At 38.3% G+C, this 19974-nt stretch overlaps 1 protein-coding gene across 1 annotated transcript in view; it reads right to left on the minus strand.

Moving 5' to 3' along the window:
- The window catches only part of BEGAIN (brain enriched guanylate kinase associated), a 142321-nt gene that overhangs the window by 2552 nt on the left and 119795 nt on the right, over positions 1 to 19974 (minus strand). Inside the window, 2 exon segments of the mRNA XM_030452498.1 lie at positions 2044 to 2127; positions 5363 to 5470. Of these exon segments, the coding sequence (XP_030308358.1) occupies positions 2044 to 2127; positions 5363 to 5470 (192 nt within the window).

A 19974-nucleotide genomic window follows, 5' to 3' on the forward strand; every position in this document is an offset into this window, starting at 1 on the left:
ACTTAAGAATTTAGCTCTTATATGCTTGGCTGAACTCAGAGTTACTCAGAACTTTCTTTTTGTAACTAGAATCAAGTTCCTCATTACCAAATAATCAGTGAATACCTTGAAGCCCTAGAAACCTCACTCCCTCCTTAACTTTGTTTCTCTAGAAGAGATAAACATTACAAATACTGAAGTGGTTCTGTACTCCGTCTATTTTAGTCAAGAGAAATTTAAAGTGCCTGTTCCTTTTAATGATACCACATCGTGTAAGATATGGAACTTCTCTCTTAGCTTCACTGGAAAGTTTTAAAAAATTGGTTTAATCCCAGACTCAATGTATTAAAATATGGCATGTTATGAAAGGGCATTCTTGCTAAGGTGGAATAGGATGAGTGTTTTTTCAACCAACTGGCTTCCCATGATATTTTGGGTTAATCATTATGATATTAATTAGATCACACGCCTTCCATTGGCAATAAAGAGAATGATATTGCCAGTCTGCTGCAGACATAAGTATTAGTTATAGTAGTAGAGATGGAACAAAGATTGAATAAAAAGGTCATAAAATAGGGCTGCTGTAATTGCCACTGAAATGAGGAAAAGAAATACAGTTCATTTAATGTGAAGCTGCTGTATGGGGCAGCTGGTATTGTAGTATCCTGTAACATCACTGTTTGATCTATTCTATGTACATTACTTAGATTAAGAAATCCATTAAGGAAAAGAACATTATTTTCTGGCCATTGCACTGGAAACTGGAACTGCTAAAATGTTATTGCTGTCATATTTCTGTATTGTACCATAGTTTAGTCTTCTGGGATAAAGTACAATATTTTGTCAGGTAATATTTGCACTTGTAAGGAATTTATTGGCTGTGACAGTACATTCATGTTTGTTAAAGTAATGCATACTTGGACTTATGAAACTTTGCCTATTTAATAATGTATATGGGGCACCATGGAACTGTGGGGAGACCATTACTTTTGCAGTTGCTTTCTGAAAGTGAAACCACTAAGTACTTTTTAAGGTCTTAATTCTTGCTACAGGTAGTGTACTTCAAGTGTGAGTATGATAATTCCTGGATATGAATTGCTAAGGCAAAATGACAGGACCAGAATAAAGGTCAGTTCGGAAGTTCTGTCAGTTCCAGAAAACCTTTCCCTGTTTGACACAGGTCTTACTCTGTCTGTATTTACCAGGGTTGTTTAGTGCTCTGAAGCAATTCACCTGCTTAGAGATGGTTGATACATTCACATTCAATTTTGCTTTGTACTGTTGCAGAATTGCACAGGAGTGACCATTTAGGGCATTAGCCTGATGGGACTGGGGAAGAGAGGCTTTCCTCCGTGACCTTCACTGATGCACATGAAGAAGGTGCAATTGCATTGTGTAGGGCCTGCAATCCCTAAAGACAGACTTGTTCACTAAGGTAATATTTGCCTACCCCTTTAAGAAGGCTGTTTCTCAAAGCCTAGTTTCCTTGGAAGCAAGGATTATTAATTAAAGTTTAAGACCTTGGAAATCAGTCATTCAGGTGCTCTGGGTGCTTTAGAAAAAAAGATATTTGTTCTGTCAGTCCGTTTTCAAAATTCAAGTTTAGAAATTAGCTGGACTGGAAAATGCTTCAGGAGGAAAATTGATTATATCAGAATCTTCTGATGCCTGCAGCTTGTCAATTCCCCTGCTCTCACCCCTTTGCTACCCACTCCCCCACCCCCAGCATTTTGCAGTCTAGGGATTCTCAGCACTTTTGATTTTAATAAAACCTTTATTTTTCATTTGATCAGTGCAGGCCCATTCTACGGGATAGATTTTGGGTTTTGGGGAGAGAATACCTCCAAGTTCCACCACTGGCTGTGATTTTGTCATCATCTCCCTCAGCTGCACTGGACACAAGTTCTGTGGACTTGCACAACACCTCCTCATGATTAAAGGAAGGGGGAGGGAGTGGAAAAATCAAACCCTTAAGAACAAAAAAGTTCTGGAATTTATATATGTAAAATAACATTTTATTTGATATTTATTTATTTGATCATTCACCGAGTTGAGTCACATTACCTCAGAAAGCTTATGTGCCCTGTCGTAATTCTTGCTGCACTGGAGCAACTGAGCAGCTAAATTGCAGTCCTTCCTATAGAGTTCCTAGAAAAACAAAAATAACCTGTTTTTCAAAGTTTACAAATAGCTTGTGGCTTTCAGCCTTTATTGCACACCTGAGCAATTCTTTAAAAAAATGACTTTGGGGAAATTTGGAGCATATTTTAACTTTGAAATACATGTTTCTTGCATAGTCCAAATATGTTTGCTCCTTTTCCCAGTGAGGGCTGATACAATTACTAAAAAGAAAATTTTAAGAACTGTTAGTACAGAACAGTAATCTGAATTTCAAAAGATGGATACTTACCATCAGGAACTGGACTTTGCTCTGTAACATGCATGGTACTTTACAGGCTAGAATAAATGTGAGCTTTTAAACAAAAAGAAAATTTAAGGACAGACAATATTTACTGAGCATTACCCATCTCAGCACTGAGATACTTCTGAAAAGGCTGAAACAATCTTATGAGACTGTGGAGAATTTCTCTGCAGAAATACACACTGTATTGTTTTTTTATAAACAAAGACTTGGTCTCCTTATGCAACTTTCTTGCTGATTCCTGACTCCTTACATATCTTTCAGTACACAGCTATACGAATGTATTAAATGTCACTGCAAATATTTGATTATACAGAAAAGGATTTTTTAATGGGTGAGAAATTACCATAAGAGTTCCACACAGGGAAAAAAGAGAATTTAAACAAGCAGTTTACTATTTTGGTATTGAATGGCTCCCACTGCCTCTTTAGTGGGAAAATCCGGTACAATATTTGTCCTTCATCTAAATTTAATTGAACACAAATGACTGAAACTATCTTTCAACCAGCAGCTTTGGGTCCCTGTAGGTCAGAGTTGGTATGTTGCTCTCCTGATCTAAAGTGCCATTAAAACCAATGTTGACATTTTGCCATTATAGTTGGGCATGGATGAATCAGGCAAAGCCTAAAGGTTACTATGGACACCAGACTGTGTTAACCTGTAAAAATTAAGAAAATGTTTATAGAAAAAAAGGGTGTTGAATGCTGAAATGATTTGCATTTATCATTTTATTGCATGCAAATTTTTTACCTTTCCAATTTGTTCTTCTAAAAGGTGATAAAGAAATATTCCATGAAAAGGAAAAATGGAAATAATAACAGTTACAAGATGTTTCTGAGGCAGAGGGATAGTAAATGCAGTTTTCCTATGATCACTAGTTTATTATATTTCCATATTCAAGGGCCTTTACAAAGACCCTTGTTTTGTGGGTTTTTTTTGTGTGTCTGTGTGAGCTTTTGTACATATTACTTCTGCTTTAAATGTACATTCATTTAAGTAAATCTTTAAAGATTTATATTAGTACACTGCTTCTGCAAACAGTAGGAAACCAATAATTTAGAAGCAGAATCTGTTTCATGAGCATGTGATTCTGTACGTTGCATACATGTCAAACATATGATGTAGTGCTGCAAGTGTATAGCACAGACAAGTACTCCAAGTGCTGTATGGCATTGCTAGGCAGACAAAAATGAAATCACTCCAAAATGTAATCCTTTCTTCAAAAGCTGTGAGGCTCTGTTTTTGTGGATTAGTTGTCATGGAGAGTACAAAAAACATTTTGGACACTTTATTTTTAGCAGCTTTAAAAATTACTACCAAAAAATTACATGTGAGTTGAATGTGCCACGTGTACTTATTTCTCAATGTCCTTTATCTCAATGGAAACTAGCCCCATCTGTGACAACTGGAACAATAATGTGCAATTAATGCCAAAAATGTTTTCCGTAGTCTAAACTATGTTTTTGCATTAAAAGCCATAATTTTACATATCTGTCAGAAGAATGAGGAGAAATATGATAAAAGGAAGAAATATTGGCAGGACAAAAAATTTCTCCACATGCAGGAAGTTACATAGTTACTAGGTACTTATAGCACATTCTTTTAAGTATAATATTAATTGTTACTTCACAGTTTTCTATTCTGAAATTTGGAATTTAACCTTTCCTTAGTGATGCTGCATAACTAAGTGCAGAATTTTGTCTATGAATCTCAAGTGTGAAGAAATGGTACTTTTTGAGGCTTTCTCGGTGTTCTCTAATGTTCAGAGCAGTTCAGAGTAAATCCTTGGAAGATAAGTACTCAGTTCTCCAGTCCAGTCTAAGCTGCCTTTTCATAGTTTTGAATATTGAAAATGCTTCTTCAAGTTTGGGCTCAAACCTGAATCGGTGAAGTAGTGTAATCCCTACTGGGAGAGTGTTACACATTTTTTTTTCCTTCTATTTTAGATCTGAAATAACTCCACTGATTGCAGCTGAATTCTTCTGGATGCACACCTGTGCTTCTAAAACCTAAATGTCACCTCTAGTGTTCACCCCATCCCATCCCATCAGCTACAGCTATCAGAGTTATGGAGTAACTGTTGTTTCAGTAGCAAAGTAAAGCGTCAGATTGTGAACTCTTGTATTCATTGGGAAGCCATTAATCACACAGGCACAATTCACATTAACAGGCATATTAATGGACTCCAATGCTCCTTGATATGATTAAGAGTTCATATGAAATGTGGGAAGCTTGAATGTAGGATTCTGAACAAGAAGTGCTAGTAAAAAATGTCTTCTGTAGATGAATTTTTTATTAAGTGCCTAAGGAATGGCACAATAATGAACTAATTGCCTGTAATCTTTCTTACTTTGCTGGCTTTGTATTTGTGGGTAGTTGCACATGAACCCCAGCTAGGGAAAACCTGACTCCTGCTCCCTGCAGTGACCAGAGGCCAGGTTGGGTCAATCATACTTTCTGACAGCAGAGTGCTGGGAAGCCCATCTTAGGGAGCAAAGACTGAAGGACCAGAGGGACTGAAGGAAATATTGGGCTCTACACTGTGCCTAAAATCTCTATGATGAATCCTCAGTACATATACTAAATCTGAGCATTTGCTTCTAACAGTTTGCTGTACTACACCGAAACCCATGACAAAATCAATGTGGGAATAATGCCATATCTTAGATTTCATAAGGAAAAAATAAAAATAATAGAATTAAAGAATAAACATATCAATAAAATTAAATATGAATTGAATAAAAAAAATAAAATCAATTAAATATCTGACCCCAATCCAACAGCTTAACCAGGGCTGAATGTAAAGGATGATGGGAGCATCAAACATAAATTTTAACTGTTGAGGTGACAAATTACATTTTATGTAAACAATAAGAAACTGTGCTATAATTCCATGGCAAATGCACGGCATAATTTATTTCTGAATATAATATCAAGTGGTATCCATAATTTAATACTTACATTGTCTTCTGACAACTTATCTATTGTCACCTTGGCCTCTATTAAGTGATTATTGAGTGCAATTATTTCATGGCTCAAAGCCCGCTTTTCCTCTTCATAATGCTGACCCTGCGTAGAAAATAAGTCATCAGTATTTTTTTTGTACTGTCAGAATATTTCAGGAAAAGGCCCAGTGGGTGATGTCATTCCAGGTAAAAGCACAACAGACCAGTGTTTATTTTTTATTTTACTGGCTCTTTTGACTCAGTAGATGAGGCAATGGCCTTTGAAAATATGAAGGTCGAATTAAGCTCACATTAGGAACCTTCACAAAAGGCTCTAGCTAGACTGTGCAAAAGCATTCCATCAAGCACCAACTTAATCCTTCTTCATCAGAAGGCAAAGTTTCTAACCTACAAGGGGCTTGGGCTTCTCTTGGTTTTTGCTCCGAGAATGTTTCACTTACACCATTAGCTCCTATTCTTGTTGGGGAGGAAGAACAGTGTTCAGAAAGAAATGTAGCTGTGTCTGAGCTGATTTCTTTTCAGCTGATAACTGCATTGACTGCTTTAAAAGCCCTGAACGAGGTTGTTAGTTTCTCAAAATGAATATTTGCCTGATTGCAGGGTTCAGACTCATTAGCAGTATGTGACCCACTGTGGGATAACAGGAAAATAGTCCGATTCAACCTTCTTGCTGCCCACTAGTTTAATCTTGTTTCCAGTAGGTTGTAACTCTATGATACATACAAAGAAATCAGTGGGAAAAGTAAAGTACCACTTGCCCTTTCCATCCAGTATCCTGTTTTCATATTGCAGTGTTTATTGTGCCACCTCATATATCAAAAAATATTTTGTGGCAATCATTTATAATCCTACCTCCAAACTTACATTAGTATTAAAAGTTTGATAACTTCTGCATGATCTACCTGGGATCAAGGCATCTTCCTTGTGCTCAGAGCTGTACAAGACCATGATAACAAGCAGCTTCATTAATTATCTGGAGGGATCTTTTAGAAAACGTTTCAATGTCTTTAGTATACATTTATTCTGTTTTGCAAACTCGAACTAGTGACAAAGTCACAATCTCACAGCCCTTTCTAAAATTGTTAGAATAATTTGTGAAGGACTTTCTCCAGCAGGCTGATTGTATTAGCCACTGAAATTTCCCAAATGCCATGTCACCAGGGTCACACAAAATATTCTGTCAACGCACAGGCGATGTTGTCAGCTAATTGACAGCAATGGGAGTTGTGTGTTGTGAAGTCCAAACGAACATCAAGGTTAATTACCCAGCTGCAAAACACCAGGCTATATTAAGGAAGAGTAATTAAATGGAAGTGACAAGTCTCATCCTAAGTTTCTATTTAAAGAAAAACACACTCTCAAATGGTCTATGCAAACCCATGTCTCACTTTAAACAGCACAGATATGATTGAAGTCTCTTTGGAAAGGTCTGGGCTGGCCTGTTCTAATGTGAGCTTTTGAACAGACTATCCCTGCTATTTCAAGACCTCTGTCCCAACAGCACAGCTGTGCCTGGGGGCTGGTTCAGGCTTAACACCTCTCCCGGTTTTGTTCCCATGCATCAGGTGTTCCTGCTATCTGCCTGGGGACTGTATCATGGAAAGCTAAAGCATGGCTTTGGGAGCTTGCAAGAGCTCCAGCCTCACTGATTTTAGCAAGACACATGATCTTAAGTGCTTTGTTTTCAGTTAGGCAGATCAACATGGTTTTATGTGAGGCCCTTAACTCTCATAAATTTTATTGTGATCTAAATAAGTAGGCTTTTTGCAAACCTCCTGGACATCTGTGCACTTCTAGAAATCTGTCTCCTTTGAGAGTATGACTGAAGATTACATTTTCAAAGGTATTTAGCTGTGTAATGAGGTAGACAAGTGCTATGTTGGCATTGCTATCTTCCTATGTACCTGGGGAAAATGTGTCCCCTCAATTTTCTGAATCATTTCATGCTTTTGAAGGTTCCAGGCCCACTGAGTACTGGTTTAATCTTCCAAATAACCACTTTTATTGAAGGTTTTATTAATCCTTGTATGACAAGTTGTCATCAGTGCCAGGGCAGCTGATCTGTAGGACCTCCATTTGATCTAAGTCTCTCTGATTGCAGTGGGTGTTACTCTTGGCTAACCAAATTGGACTTGACTCAATATATTTTACAGTTCAGGAAAGATCATCTGATCAAGGTTTAAGAGTCTTCACCGCAGAGAGGAACTCATAAAAAGTCAGCAGATTCAGTCTTTGTAAGCTGTACTTTCCATTGCATTGAGTAATGCTGAATCTGACAGAATTATGGTTTCAGTTTATTTCAGTTATAACTTTTGGTCTGATATTTTTCAGACTTTATATCTGACCAAGTGTGGCTTTAAAAAAATCATTTATATTTGTTGAACTGTAAAATTCACCTCAGTCCAAATTTTTACTATGCAGGTCAGCAGCTAGACACTAAAGTCATAGACATCTCAGAAGTGCTGTGGAGGGGGGAGAGTGAGAAAGAAAGGCCAGTCCTAGTCTTTTCCACTAGTATATGTTTCCATCTTTCTCTTTAAATCAGTATTGTTGACATGAGCAGTCTGTCCTCTGTGGCAAAGTGAGGTAGATTAAGGATGGAAATGACCCTGAAAGGCTTTGGCATATGGACCATATTCTGTGTGTCCAACTTTAAAAGTTCAGGGTTTCAGCTAGATGTTAGTGTGGTCCATTGGTGGCAAGAAGAGATTTAATCCTGACACCACCTTTGGGAATATGGTACAGCTGGAAGAGTGGCATCACAGTGCTGGATCTCTGCACTAGAAGGATTGCTGCAGTCAGACAATCATATTTTCAACATTATGTACAGATGTCAGGCATGAAAGGACAAGAATCATAATCATAATCAATACTATGATTGCTAGTAACAGATAGAAATGCCTATTTTACTTATAACTACTTTTGGCAGACCCCTCTATATCTGGAGGTTTTCAAATGCATGGTTCTCCTGCACTTTCATAAAGATGGTGGCCTCTCCCCTCTCCTTTGGGCAATGCTTTCTGCTCTGCAGGTGCTAAAACTCTCAAAACTTAATAACGAATTAAGCTAATGGTGTTACTAATATGCCAATATCTTACAGCTGGCTGAGGGCTCCTGAAGTCCACTTCAGAATGCCAGATCTGTAGGCTGCAATGGGCTGAGTGTCTGGTGGATTCAGAAGTCTGTGCTGGGTCATCTCAGTGCATCTTGTCTCTGCCTCCTCCCCCAGCACAGAACCAGCATGAAAGCATGGAGCTCCACAGTGTCTGACTAACTTAAGCGAACTGCAATTTTGTGCCCACGTCTGAGTCAGATCAAATTCATACTTCTGGCTGTCTCCAGCAGTGCACAGCAGGGACATCAGTTTTGGGGGAACCAAGCTCTCAGAGCCCTTCCTCCTAGCCTGAATTTAGCATAAGCCTCACTGCCTCTTCTCAGATCTGATAAGGAACTGAGTGACTGCTTTTCACAACAGTATCAAATGATGTAATACAAGATATCACCAGTGTCTGGAACCTTGATTTTCTTATATTTTGTATCTATCATAGTGACCATATCCTTTGTATCTTCAGAGATCCATAAAAATATAAGGTGTGACTTTCAAAAGTGTTTGTTATTTTCTAGACCCTTTATCTGTTACTTGTGGTATAAATGCAATGAAAAGAGTTTTGGTAGGTTGGCACAGCATGGAACAACTAATAGATAAAGTGTATTTTGGAAAACAACAAAAGCAGGATAGAAAGATCTGCTTTTCTTGTGTATTAGTGGATACACAAATGTTCCTACTCTAGTGTTTCAACAGAAATGAAGCAGCCTGAAAGTCGGCTGTCTCTCTGGTAATGTTTCTGTCTCCCTTCAATGCTTTCCAGCAGCTAGAGAGAGTCCTATTGGAAAGCAGTGTCAGCCTATTAGTCTAGGCTGGACTGCATACTGTCATTTCTGCTGTCCTGTGGGAGCTTTGAGATGTGTACAGACCTTTTGAAATCGTCTCAATTTTGCAAATGAGCTGTACAGGTCTGTGGAAATGTCAGCCTTTCCTCACATGGCAAAGGAAATACTTTCTTTATGTTGCTGTAAAGAACATTTCAATGGGCAGCATTTCGGTGCTGCTGTGAGAATAATATAATGGTAGTAGTGACCATGAAGGCTGGCCAGCAACATCCTTTTGGGAAAACCTCTTAATAAGTAACACGTGAATGACAGACAGAAAGAGAGACTTGTTCTGTTACAAATACCACCAAAGTGGCACTGCTATCCCATCCTGTCTGCTAGGACAGAGGTTTACTGCAGGTTTTTTTGACATACAGGAAGAGCTTTGTTCCCTTTTTCTCTTTATTACTGTGCTTGTCAGGAGAAAGACAGAACTTTCACTGGAGAAAACCCACGCTGGTCTGGTGACATTGCTAACTCAGTACCTTTGTCAGAGGACCAGTTATGATCTTTTCAGTGCAAATATTAATAGGTGCTGTAAGGTATATGCTAAACAAGTGCAATGATTTTATGGTTATGCTGTGGGTTGTAGTTGGTGAATAAGTGCTTGTGTGAGGCATACTTTCAAAACAAGGTCTGTATATTTTAAGGTTTTACTTCATAGTCCTATTGAAATTATCCTCTGAAGGATAAAACTGAGTGGTTGTGGATAACACAAAGCTGGGAGGAGTGGCTGATAAACCAGAGGCTCAGGTGTGATCTATCAATGTAAATACCCAAAAGGAGGATGCAAAGCCAGGCTATTTTCAGTGGTGCCCAGTGACACGATGAGAGGCAATGGGCACAAGCTGAATCACAAATGGTGCCATCTGAACATGAGGGAAAACTTTTACCATGAGTTTGACTGAACACTGGAAAATGTTGCTCAGAGATGTGGAGTTTCTATCCCTGGATATATTCAAAAGCTGTCTGAACATGTTCCTGAGCAACTTGTTCTTGGTGCTTGAGCACACGGTGTTAGACCAGATGACATCCAGAGGTCCTTTGAAAACTCAACCATTTTGTGAGCTCTATAACAAATGATGGTTGGCAGACCCCACTTGACTGCTGTGCTAGCTGGTATGCAGCCTTTAGGGTAATGATATACTATATTTTAAAATCTTGCTATTAGCAAATACTGACCTATGATATAGAAGTAAATGATTATATTGTTGTGAAAAAATGATTTAATATATAATTAATACATCTCTAGGTCCTAATAAAAAAGGAAATGTGTTGAACATGGTATGTATTCACTTACATTTCTCCCTCATAGAGACTTCAAACAAACCTCAGGTTAGAGTTTGTGCACGTGAACACGTGTTTTGGAGTCAGTGATGCAGCATCAAATTATTAATAATAATTAAACTGATACTGTGAGGTGAGAGTGTGCTATGTATCACACAGGAAAGGCACACATACTCCATGCATTCTGAGTGACTGTTCAATGACAGCAAGGATGAATTTGTTTCACAGCATCTGTCAGAGCATCTCTCATAGCCTGTTGATATATAAATAAAAATATCCATCCCTTGTGGAACTGCAGGTTCAGAAAGTATGCGACCAGATGTGAAACTTCACTGTTGCAGAGGACAATAGTGTAGCTTTGGTCAAACCAATGTTTACTCTTCCCATCCAGGTATGTCGTCATCTCTGCTGAGCACAGAGCAGTTTTGAAATACAGCATTTGAAGCTGGGGGCCTCTTAAATTGTTTGCAAAGTTGTAAATAGAAACTGGGTTGGTGAGAGGGATGGCTAGGCCAGGGGAATATCTGATAATGTAAAGAAAAAAGAATGAGAAAACTTGTGGTGGAAATAAAAACCTTTTTTCTAATGTAACTCTTAAAGTGAACAGCTGTTCTATTTACAGTGCTTCCCCACAGACCCAATGCATAATGCATATTTTATCAATTGGCTCATAAAAAAGAAAAATGTGGATAAGATTTGGAAATGTTCCTTGGTATTCTCTGCAGCAATTCATGATTTTAAGCATTCTTTCACGTTAGTTGGAGGCTCACAGTGCTCATCTTCGTGTTACAATGACAAGTTAAATGTCTGTGTGTGCACCTGTTTCTGGATGCTTTGGAGCTGTTTGAGCTTGGCTAGGGAAATCCCTTCTCACACTCACTTGCACCCGTGGGCAGAAGGTAAAGTAAAAAGCAGAACTGACAAGATGAGACCAAGCAAGAATAATGACAGGCATTTCAACAAATAATGAAAAACTGTATCATCTGCTGCCAGTTCACATGATCCTTGGGGTGCAGGATTTGGTGCTGATCATTGCTCGAGAGCACCATTTAATATGTATGGCATTTTTGGTTTTACTTCTTTGTATAACAAGCTTATTTTGGTTTAACAGTAAAATGAGCACGCAAAGCAGCTATTCCCTTACATTCACTGAACCTGCAAATCTGTATAAGAACGTGCATCTATACAATCAGCTAGAGAAAAAGAGCCAAATGTTTAGCTAATTTATTAGGTAATTCTTTGCCAAGTTACAAACAAAAGTGCAGGAATGTGTAGAGACACAGGCAGAGCGTGTAGCAGCATCCTGATTGCACTTCACAATGTACCACTATGTCATAATTTCTTCCCATTGCAATAGTCCCCAGGACACTCATTCTTGTCTCACCACCTCTTCATAATGCTAATGGAACCTGGCTTTCAGAAATGCCATTACATTATGTTAAGGAGTAATGACTAAATCATTATATTTATTGTATTGGATATTGGATATTTATTTAAACTGATTTTCTTTTTTCAAGCTACCAAGCGTGCAGGCATGGCTGTGTTCTTCAGGGGCAAATGTATGGCATTACAAATTATGGAAAGTATTTACTTGTCTTAGCTGGTCAGAGAAGATATGTTGATGTGTCCTATGCTAGAAAGTTTACCTACTACAAAAATCTGTTATCTCAGAGTTCTTCCACTGGAAGAAGATAGTGTCAAGAACATTATTTCAAAGCAACAGGCCTTTCTTATGATGAACACATGGGATAAGAAGAAGCAAAAATTGTATGAGGCTTGTGTAGGCTCAGAAGGAGAGTAGATTGCCATAGTTTAAGTTTTTTAATTAGGTAATTATATCTAGGAGCTCATAAAACAACTAGAAAAGAATTACATGGTCACCGGGAAATGAAAGAACAGACTTCACAAGTCATGTGAATCGTTGGCAAAGAAGGACCATTGCTCCAGGCCACACAAGGTAAGCTCATTGGGCTCACAGCTTGAAGCTGTAACTCTAATGACTGATTGTTTGATGCTCAAAGTTCTAGCCACACAGGTTCATCTGTGGAAATGAAGACATTATTGGAGACAGGATATTGCTTAAACTCTACTTAAATGGACTGGGAAGAGAAAATGCCATCAATTTTTTTGCATCAATCAGTAAATGACCTAGGAAGGAAAAACTGCAATTCTGAACTTTGGCATCTTCTATTAATTCATGTTAATTTCAGATCTCTTTAATATGCTAGTGAATTCTAATTAGAGTTGACTACTTAAGTGAACTGAATTTGCCAACCAAACAACAAAACCAAGGCTAGGCTATTTACAGTACTTTGCTCTTTATAATTTGTTTCCCCTCTAGGAATTTTGACATTCACATTTCCTATCACCTTTTGACATGTTTTCCTATTAATTAGATGTGTAGAAGAAAAATCAATCTCCCCTCCTCCCACCCTGTAATTGCTGTCTTAAAATAACTGTTTAGTTAAACACTCTCTCTTGGGTGTTAAGATATTTGTCTCTCAGAACAGTTTGCTATGATTTCTCATGTTCCCATGGTAAGGCAGACTTTTCCTCTCTGGGTTTATACTTGTACTTGAGTGCACAAAATCTGTTCTTATGCTGAGCCAGATTTGCATCCAAGCCCTGCCTGGTGCTGCCTGCCACGGCAGGGCTGCTCTCCCTGCAGCTCTTGCCATGACAGGAACCCTGGTGATAGTCTTATTGCTGCACTATAGCTATCCTGTAGGTTTCTGTTGCCTGACTAACCCAGTTCACATCTAGGGCTCTTCTTTTTGAAATGGGCCCTCAGAAACATGTCCACATTCAAAGCTTGTGTGCCTTTATACTCTGCTGTTCTCACCTCTGTAACCAATTTAATATAAATTGAAAAAGCAGATGTGTTGATTGGAAAGATTTGGTAAGCAGGCTGAAAAATTGCAAGTGTAGTACAAGGAATAAGCACAATGCCTCTGTGTCTTTTCTGTGTGGATTAGTCCTTCCTTTTTATTAGAAAATATGTTTGCTATTTGCTTTGTAAAATCTCATCTTTGGTAAAGCTTTTTAGAGGCTTGGTGGGTTTCTCCTCTCCCTGCCCTCTCCTCCCCCTCCCCCTGCGTTCAAATTCAGCTCTTTTCAAGACAAAACGGGAAGTTCATTAAAGCTACATGCTTTGTTCAGAATATCTGACCCCTCAGATTGCAGAACAATGTATTTATTCAAATAGTCATAACCAAGTATAACGACTGCATTAAATAACAAGTGTTAAAAAAGTGTAAAGAAGCTTTATTATGTAAATTTCTTAAACAGAAAGCATCTCTCCCAATCCTTTCTCTGCCTTCTAATGCAGATCTCTGCAAAGCTGTTTTGGTAGTTGTTGTTGTACTGTTTTTTTTATACAAGTTTAATTGTGGCCCTTTGGAATTGCATAGAAACCTGGGGTGGAGGGACAGTCAAGTGGGTCCTACAGAGCTGGAGCAAAGCCTGCTGCATGGCTGTGGTCAGCTGAGGCATTAGATACAGTCACACTTGATCCTCACATGAGGATCCCTGTTTCTGTTGACCAGTGTTTGAGGAATACTTTCTCTGGTATAAAGGCTGCAGAATGGATTTCTCAGAGTGCTGCTTAAGCTCTCCTGTAAAGGGAAGTGCAACATTTCATCCCCATCTGACTGCTGAGATCAAATCTAAAGAAATTAAAACATGCATATAATTTTACAAAAGGTTTTGTTCCTACACAGAGGTAGGAAACTCACTGCTGTGTGCTCCTTACATTTTTGCTGTTCAGTGTGGTCACTTGGACTGTTGTCAGCAGAGTTTGCTTAGATGAGGGAGGCTCTGCCATTTGGCCAGGAGAAACCTCAAAACCCTTCTTCCATGTCATAAGGTGACTGCTATATGGATCAGTTGTATTACCTGAATTAGCTCTGCTCTCCCTTGTGCCCTATCAGAGCTATGCTTGAACTTCATTTGCCTCCTAACTATTCTGCATTTTCCTATATATTTAACTACACAGTCCTTTTTTTTCACTAGTGAATCTGGTTTAAAAGGCCTCTGCTGCCACACAGTTCATGACCCCATCAGCTGTGCTGACACAAATTTGTTGCTATCCTGAAAGCCAGGCTGGTGAAAAATAGCCCTTTAAAATGTAAAAAACCCTTGTTTAGGAAAGAGGTCTTTAAGCTGTCTTTGCCATTGAGGAAATTGTACATGGATTCAATTTCTTCATGGCATTCAGAAATCTGGCTCACAGTCTGAATGTCATCCTGCAGTATCTCAAGTTTCAGTTCTCTTTCACCCCAGAGCTTTTAAAAAATTTGAACACTGATTTCTTGATACCTTTAATCATAGCTTTTCATGTATCAATTAATATTAAATCTTTAAGGTCTTATTTTTACAGCAACTTATAATTATTAATATCCTCCTCAGCAGAGCCTAAGACAGATCTTCCTTATTTATATGTCTGGCGTGTTGCTGTCCAAGTCTAAGCTAGTTTCCTTCCTGCCTTCATTCAGTTGGCATAGAGATTTCTTCAAGGCAAGGAATTCATCATTGTATAATGATTTTTTTTTTGAGAATTGCCGGAGGAACAGCTGCACAACACTGCCTCCCTCTCTCCACTGGCTGTTAGCAATGATGAGGATGAAAATCATAGAATTTTCAGGGTTGGAAGGGACCATTAACGTCATCTAGTTCCAACCCCCCTTCCATGGGCAGGGACACCTCCCATTAGATTTAAGCCTAGCCTTAAAAACTTCCACAGATGGGGCTTCCACCACCTCTCTGGGTGCTTCAGACATTTACATGCTAAATGTACATGTAGCTTTAGATACCTAAAGCTAGGTAAAATAAAGCTTACTTCAAATAACTAACTCAATGCCATACAAATCATATTTGGCAGAAGTGAGGACTGAATCCATATCTGCTAAGACATAAGTCTTGTAATTCATGGGAAGCTTGTTTTTCTGTGGCTGTCCCCAGGGAAGAGCAGCATGAAGGGATTTTACAACTAATGTAAATCTAGCTGAGACAGCCCTTCAGTAGGTTGATTGGAAATGATCTGTTGCCAGTTTTGATGGAAAAAACCCAAGAAATGGACAATATTCTACTCCCCTGGTGACAGGCCAGGTTTTATGGCTCTGTGTTTGCACTTTAACCCATTTTGAACAAGTCTGGTTCCTGAGTGAAGTAATTGTTCTTATTTTTTCATGTTAAAAAGCTGTCTGATATCCAGCATTTTCTTCTGTGAAGACATTTATACAAGTCAGTTGTCTTTCTTTGCTACACTAAACAAAGGAACACCTTGAATCTTTTGCTGAGGCAGCTTCTTCTCAGACTTATTTTTCAAGTGTCAGTCAGCTTGAATGATTTTCCACACTGTTTTTAAAAAAGGTAAGTACCAGAACTTCATTCAGTGTCTTCAAATTGGACTCTCACTTGTCTGTGAGCTGTGGCAGAACCATCATTCCACTGATTAATGCTGAGAACTGAAGCAGTTCCTGGGCTGTCCGGATCCAGCCCTCTGAAGAGACTTCTATAACAGAAATATGCCAATGTCTGCTACTTTTTGAGGTAGCTTTTTGTAATTTTCCCACCCATATGCTAACTGGTTTTGATACTGTATAACAGTAATTCTGTAATATATCTGAATTCTGTAATTCTATGAAGTTATACTCATCATGCCTTACTATCCAAATATGTCTACTCAGTTGCCTTTGCTAAAGAAGCTGTCGTTTATTTAAATTTTTTCATCAAAGCATGTTTACTTTTATTATTTATATTCCTGTGATTTAATTTTCCAGTAGCTGAAGACCATAAACAATCTCTTTGTGTTTTGTAGAACCTCTATTTTCTCCATTCTATATTTAACCTCTTGAATGTTGGTTCAGATGTTGGTACAGGTTTTTTTCAACCTTTGCCAAGATTCAGTGACTTACTTAAAATGAACCTCAGCTTAACACACTACTATATATTTTTAATTTGGGTTGGAGTAGGAAGCTGGGAATCTGCTCAGCTAGTTCTTTTAGGAGTCTTAGGTGGAAGCTTATTTATGCTTGTGGTGTTATTTAAAAAAAAATTTTTTTGCAAGTGTTCCCTAAGACATATTGCTCAGCATTGTCTGTAATTTCCATTAACTTTCAGAGCTGGATTGCAGTCAGCAGAAAAAATGTTCTGGTTTAAAGCAAAGTCTGACACAAGAGCTCTGTCTCCTGCCAACTGCAGGTGAGTGAAGAGGGAAAAATGCTCATCCACTTTCTGATCCTTGTGGCAAGGCCAGGACATGAAATGACCCAAAATGCTGCAGTTACATCAGAAGGAGACATTTTCCAGCACAGGCAGTCTGCAACAATGGCTTTGCAAAGCTGTTGTAATAAGAACAGGACAGTTACACTATGGCCTCGCATATGGACAACACAGGGCTACAGAGACAAGCTGGGGGGGACTTTGCCCAGCATTATTACCCCAGACTTTCAAGGCACCTCAACAGCAGAAACATTTAGAATATCTCTGGATGTTACACTTTGTGACTTTGAAAAACTCTTCTGCAAAGTGTCAGAAACTCTGTCTGTAATGAGCTTTTCAGTCTAACCTTAAGACACTTGATTTCTTTTTTTAGCTGTGGGACTTGTCAAGTGACATTGCTCTGAAAGTTAAATGCTTTTTATAACCAATTAAATCACTTTCAGACAAAGCCCTCTGGGAGAAAGAAAAAAAACGAGCAAACACAAATCCAAATCAAAACACAGAACTTCCTGGTAAACACAGAGTATTAAAATGAAAAGGTTTTAATTTGGTCTTTTGATAATTTCTGTCTTTCTCTTATCTAAGGGATGGTCCTTCAATCATAGATTCTGAAAGCATTTGACAGCTACTTCCTCCCTTCCAAGGCAATATGGAGAGAATAATCTCCCCATGCAGGGATATATTTGAAGATAGAGTGAAGACTGTAGGCTTCAGGCAACCTGAAAGCTAGAAGCCAATGTTGAAGATCCCTGCACTAGTCTCAATGTTCAGCAGAAGGAATAGGATTCACTCTTAAAAGTGAAAACGTCAAATACATTTTGGATCAAAATTTATTTAAATTCCCTTTTCTATCCTGTTGTGGTAGGGAAAAGTCTTGGTGTGCTCCAGAATCTAGCTCTAGTAAATGGCTTAAAGTCATCAGCAGAACTATGGCTTGGTTCCCTCTCAATTTAGTTGCTATATCTGTAGGAAAATGTAACCTATTATAGACATTTAAAATATGTTGAAGTATAATCTAATACAGGTAAATAGCAAGAAAAAGTTTAATTGCAGTCAGTGGGAGATCTGTACTATTTAAACCTCATCACAGCTTATGGTAACTGCTTGTGGTGATAAAACTAGGTACTATATGAAGTTACAGAAACACATCCTACCACTCTGGTATAATTTCAAAGTCTATACTTTCCAGCAGATTTGATACAGGTTTATTCTAAGCAACTTCCTAATTGCTATTTGATATCTAGTGAAAATGCACAAGCTGGCATGAGGTGCCAAGTCAGATTTTAGGTTCTCTGGATCTGCCCTATGTGAACATCCAGGCATTCATGAAGAATTTAGCCAATACAATTATTTTTTTTTCTGGTGAGTAGCTGCCTGAAGATCCTGCAGAAAGCTGGCTAACGTTTCATGAGATGCTTTTTGCCTAGTTGAAGGAGACTGAGTCCATAAATGTCCCCTGTTTGTCCTGGTGCAGTAAGAACCACCCTATCACACTACTCCATGAAGATGAAGGTCATTATCATAGCAGCCTGTCTGCTCCTTGTCTCTGGAACTTTGTGAAAGCTTTGAGCTGTGGTGAACTGCTCTGAATGGCCATATGAGTCTGTCCAGTCTTTCTTGGGAAAGCCTCATGAGCCATCACTCCACATCAGCCTTAGTGAGAAGAAAAGCTGCCACTGAATGGAGCCTGGAGTCAGGTCATGGACATGAGGGTGAATGGAAGAGTGAAGACTGCAGGAGAAATGGTAATGAAAAATGAAAATCAGAGAGCGAGATCTTTAAACTCTACAAAATGTTATCTGTCACTATTTATCACAGTCAAGTGACCACGGACCTGTGAGACGTTTAGAATTGAAACCCCTAATGTATTCTTCATAGGAACAAAAGCTCCTGAATTATTCAGCAGCCTAAAATGTTCCTACTACAGATGACTCAGCTTCTCTATGCTTTATTTAAAGGGTCCTACAGTATCAGTCTGCAGCTATGAAACTATATAATAATTTTTTACAAATCTCTAGTTCTATTTTCAGTTGTTGGAAATAACACTACTAATGGACTTCTGCAGTATGCGTTCATCTGCATCTAGCTTTGTGACTGTTTCCATCAGTATTTTATCTTAGCTGTATATTACTGTTTTGCCTGGAATATGTGGAGCAGCATCATAACAGCAGGCTAGGATGCTCGAGTCTTCTGTGAATAGGAAAGAAACTCTTTGCAAGACTTTAGACTATCTATCAAGACAAAAAGGTAAAACCTGGCTCAGGCTGATGTTTTCATGTTAATGTGATGCAAAAAAAAACCCACCCCAAAACCAACAACAACAACACAAAGAACCCCCAAACCAACCAAACAAAAAAACCCAACTTGAGTGATGGCTTCTCTTCGAGATTCAATCAGAAGATCTTTGACCAAAAACCAGATATTTTGCATCACCTTAACAACAGTCTGCTTTTGTTCTTGTTTTGATGCTGCTTAAAAAAAGTGGCCTCAACATTTAAAAATATTAAGACTAATTAAGACTAATTTCCCATTATTCATGTGTTGCTATTTTTTTTTTCAAATTATCACACTATAAAACCTCTCTTCAGTATTTCAAAATGCAACAGACAAAACAGACTTTTAAAAATAAAATTTGCTTTCCCAGCTGAAAACTGAAAAGCATTACTTGTGCTTATAACATGAATGAGATGCACAACATTTCTTTTAAAAGAGGATTAAAATCCAATAATCTCACTGGGAAATATTATGGTGCTGAAACAAAGTTGATAAGAGACCCATTTCATTAGCATACCTTTTGTAATGAGGAGGAACAGAAGTTTTCCAATTGAAGAGCCAAGTGTGTGTGTGAGTAGAATCCCTCCAACCTGAACCTTTTCATAGCACTGATGTTAATTTTTCTCTTCTTGCAAATCTAATTTTTAAAGGCACTTTTCAATTCTCCTTAAAGTCGAGATAAAAAGATGATTGGCTGTTTCCTATAGTGACTGGAGAGGCTGCCACCTCCTGACTGCTGGGAAGAACTGCTGAGTAAGAGTCAAACGAAAATGGAGTCAGAATAGAAAATGTGATCATTTTCCAGCTTCTCAACTACATGCAATAGTACTTATCGATGAGAGTTACTCACAGGACCCATTCTCAGTGTTACTCTATGTATTAACCTGGGGAAGA

The sequence above is a fragment of the Calypte anna genome, chromosome 5A (assembly GCF_003957555.1).
Source record: "Calypte anna isolate BGI_N300 chromosome 5A, bCalAnn1_v1.p, whole genome shotgun sequence".
In the NCBI taxonomy this organism is placed as follows: Eukaryota; Metazoa; Chordata; class Aves; order Apodiformes; family Trochilidae; genus Calypte; species Calypte anna.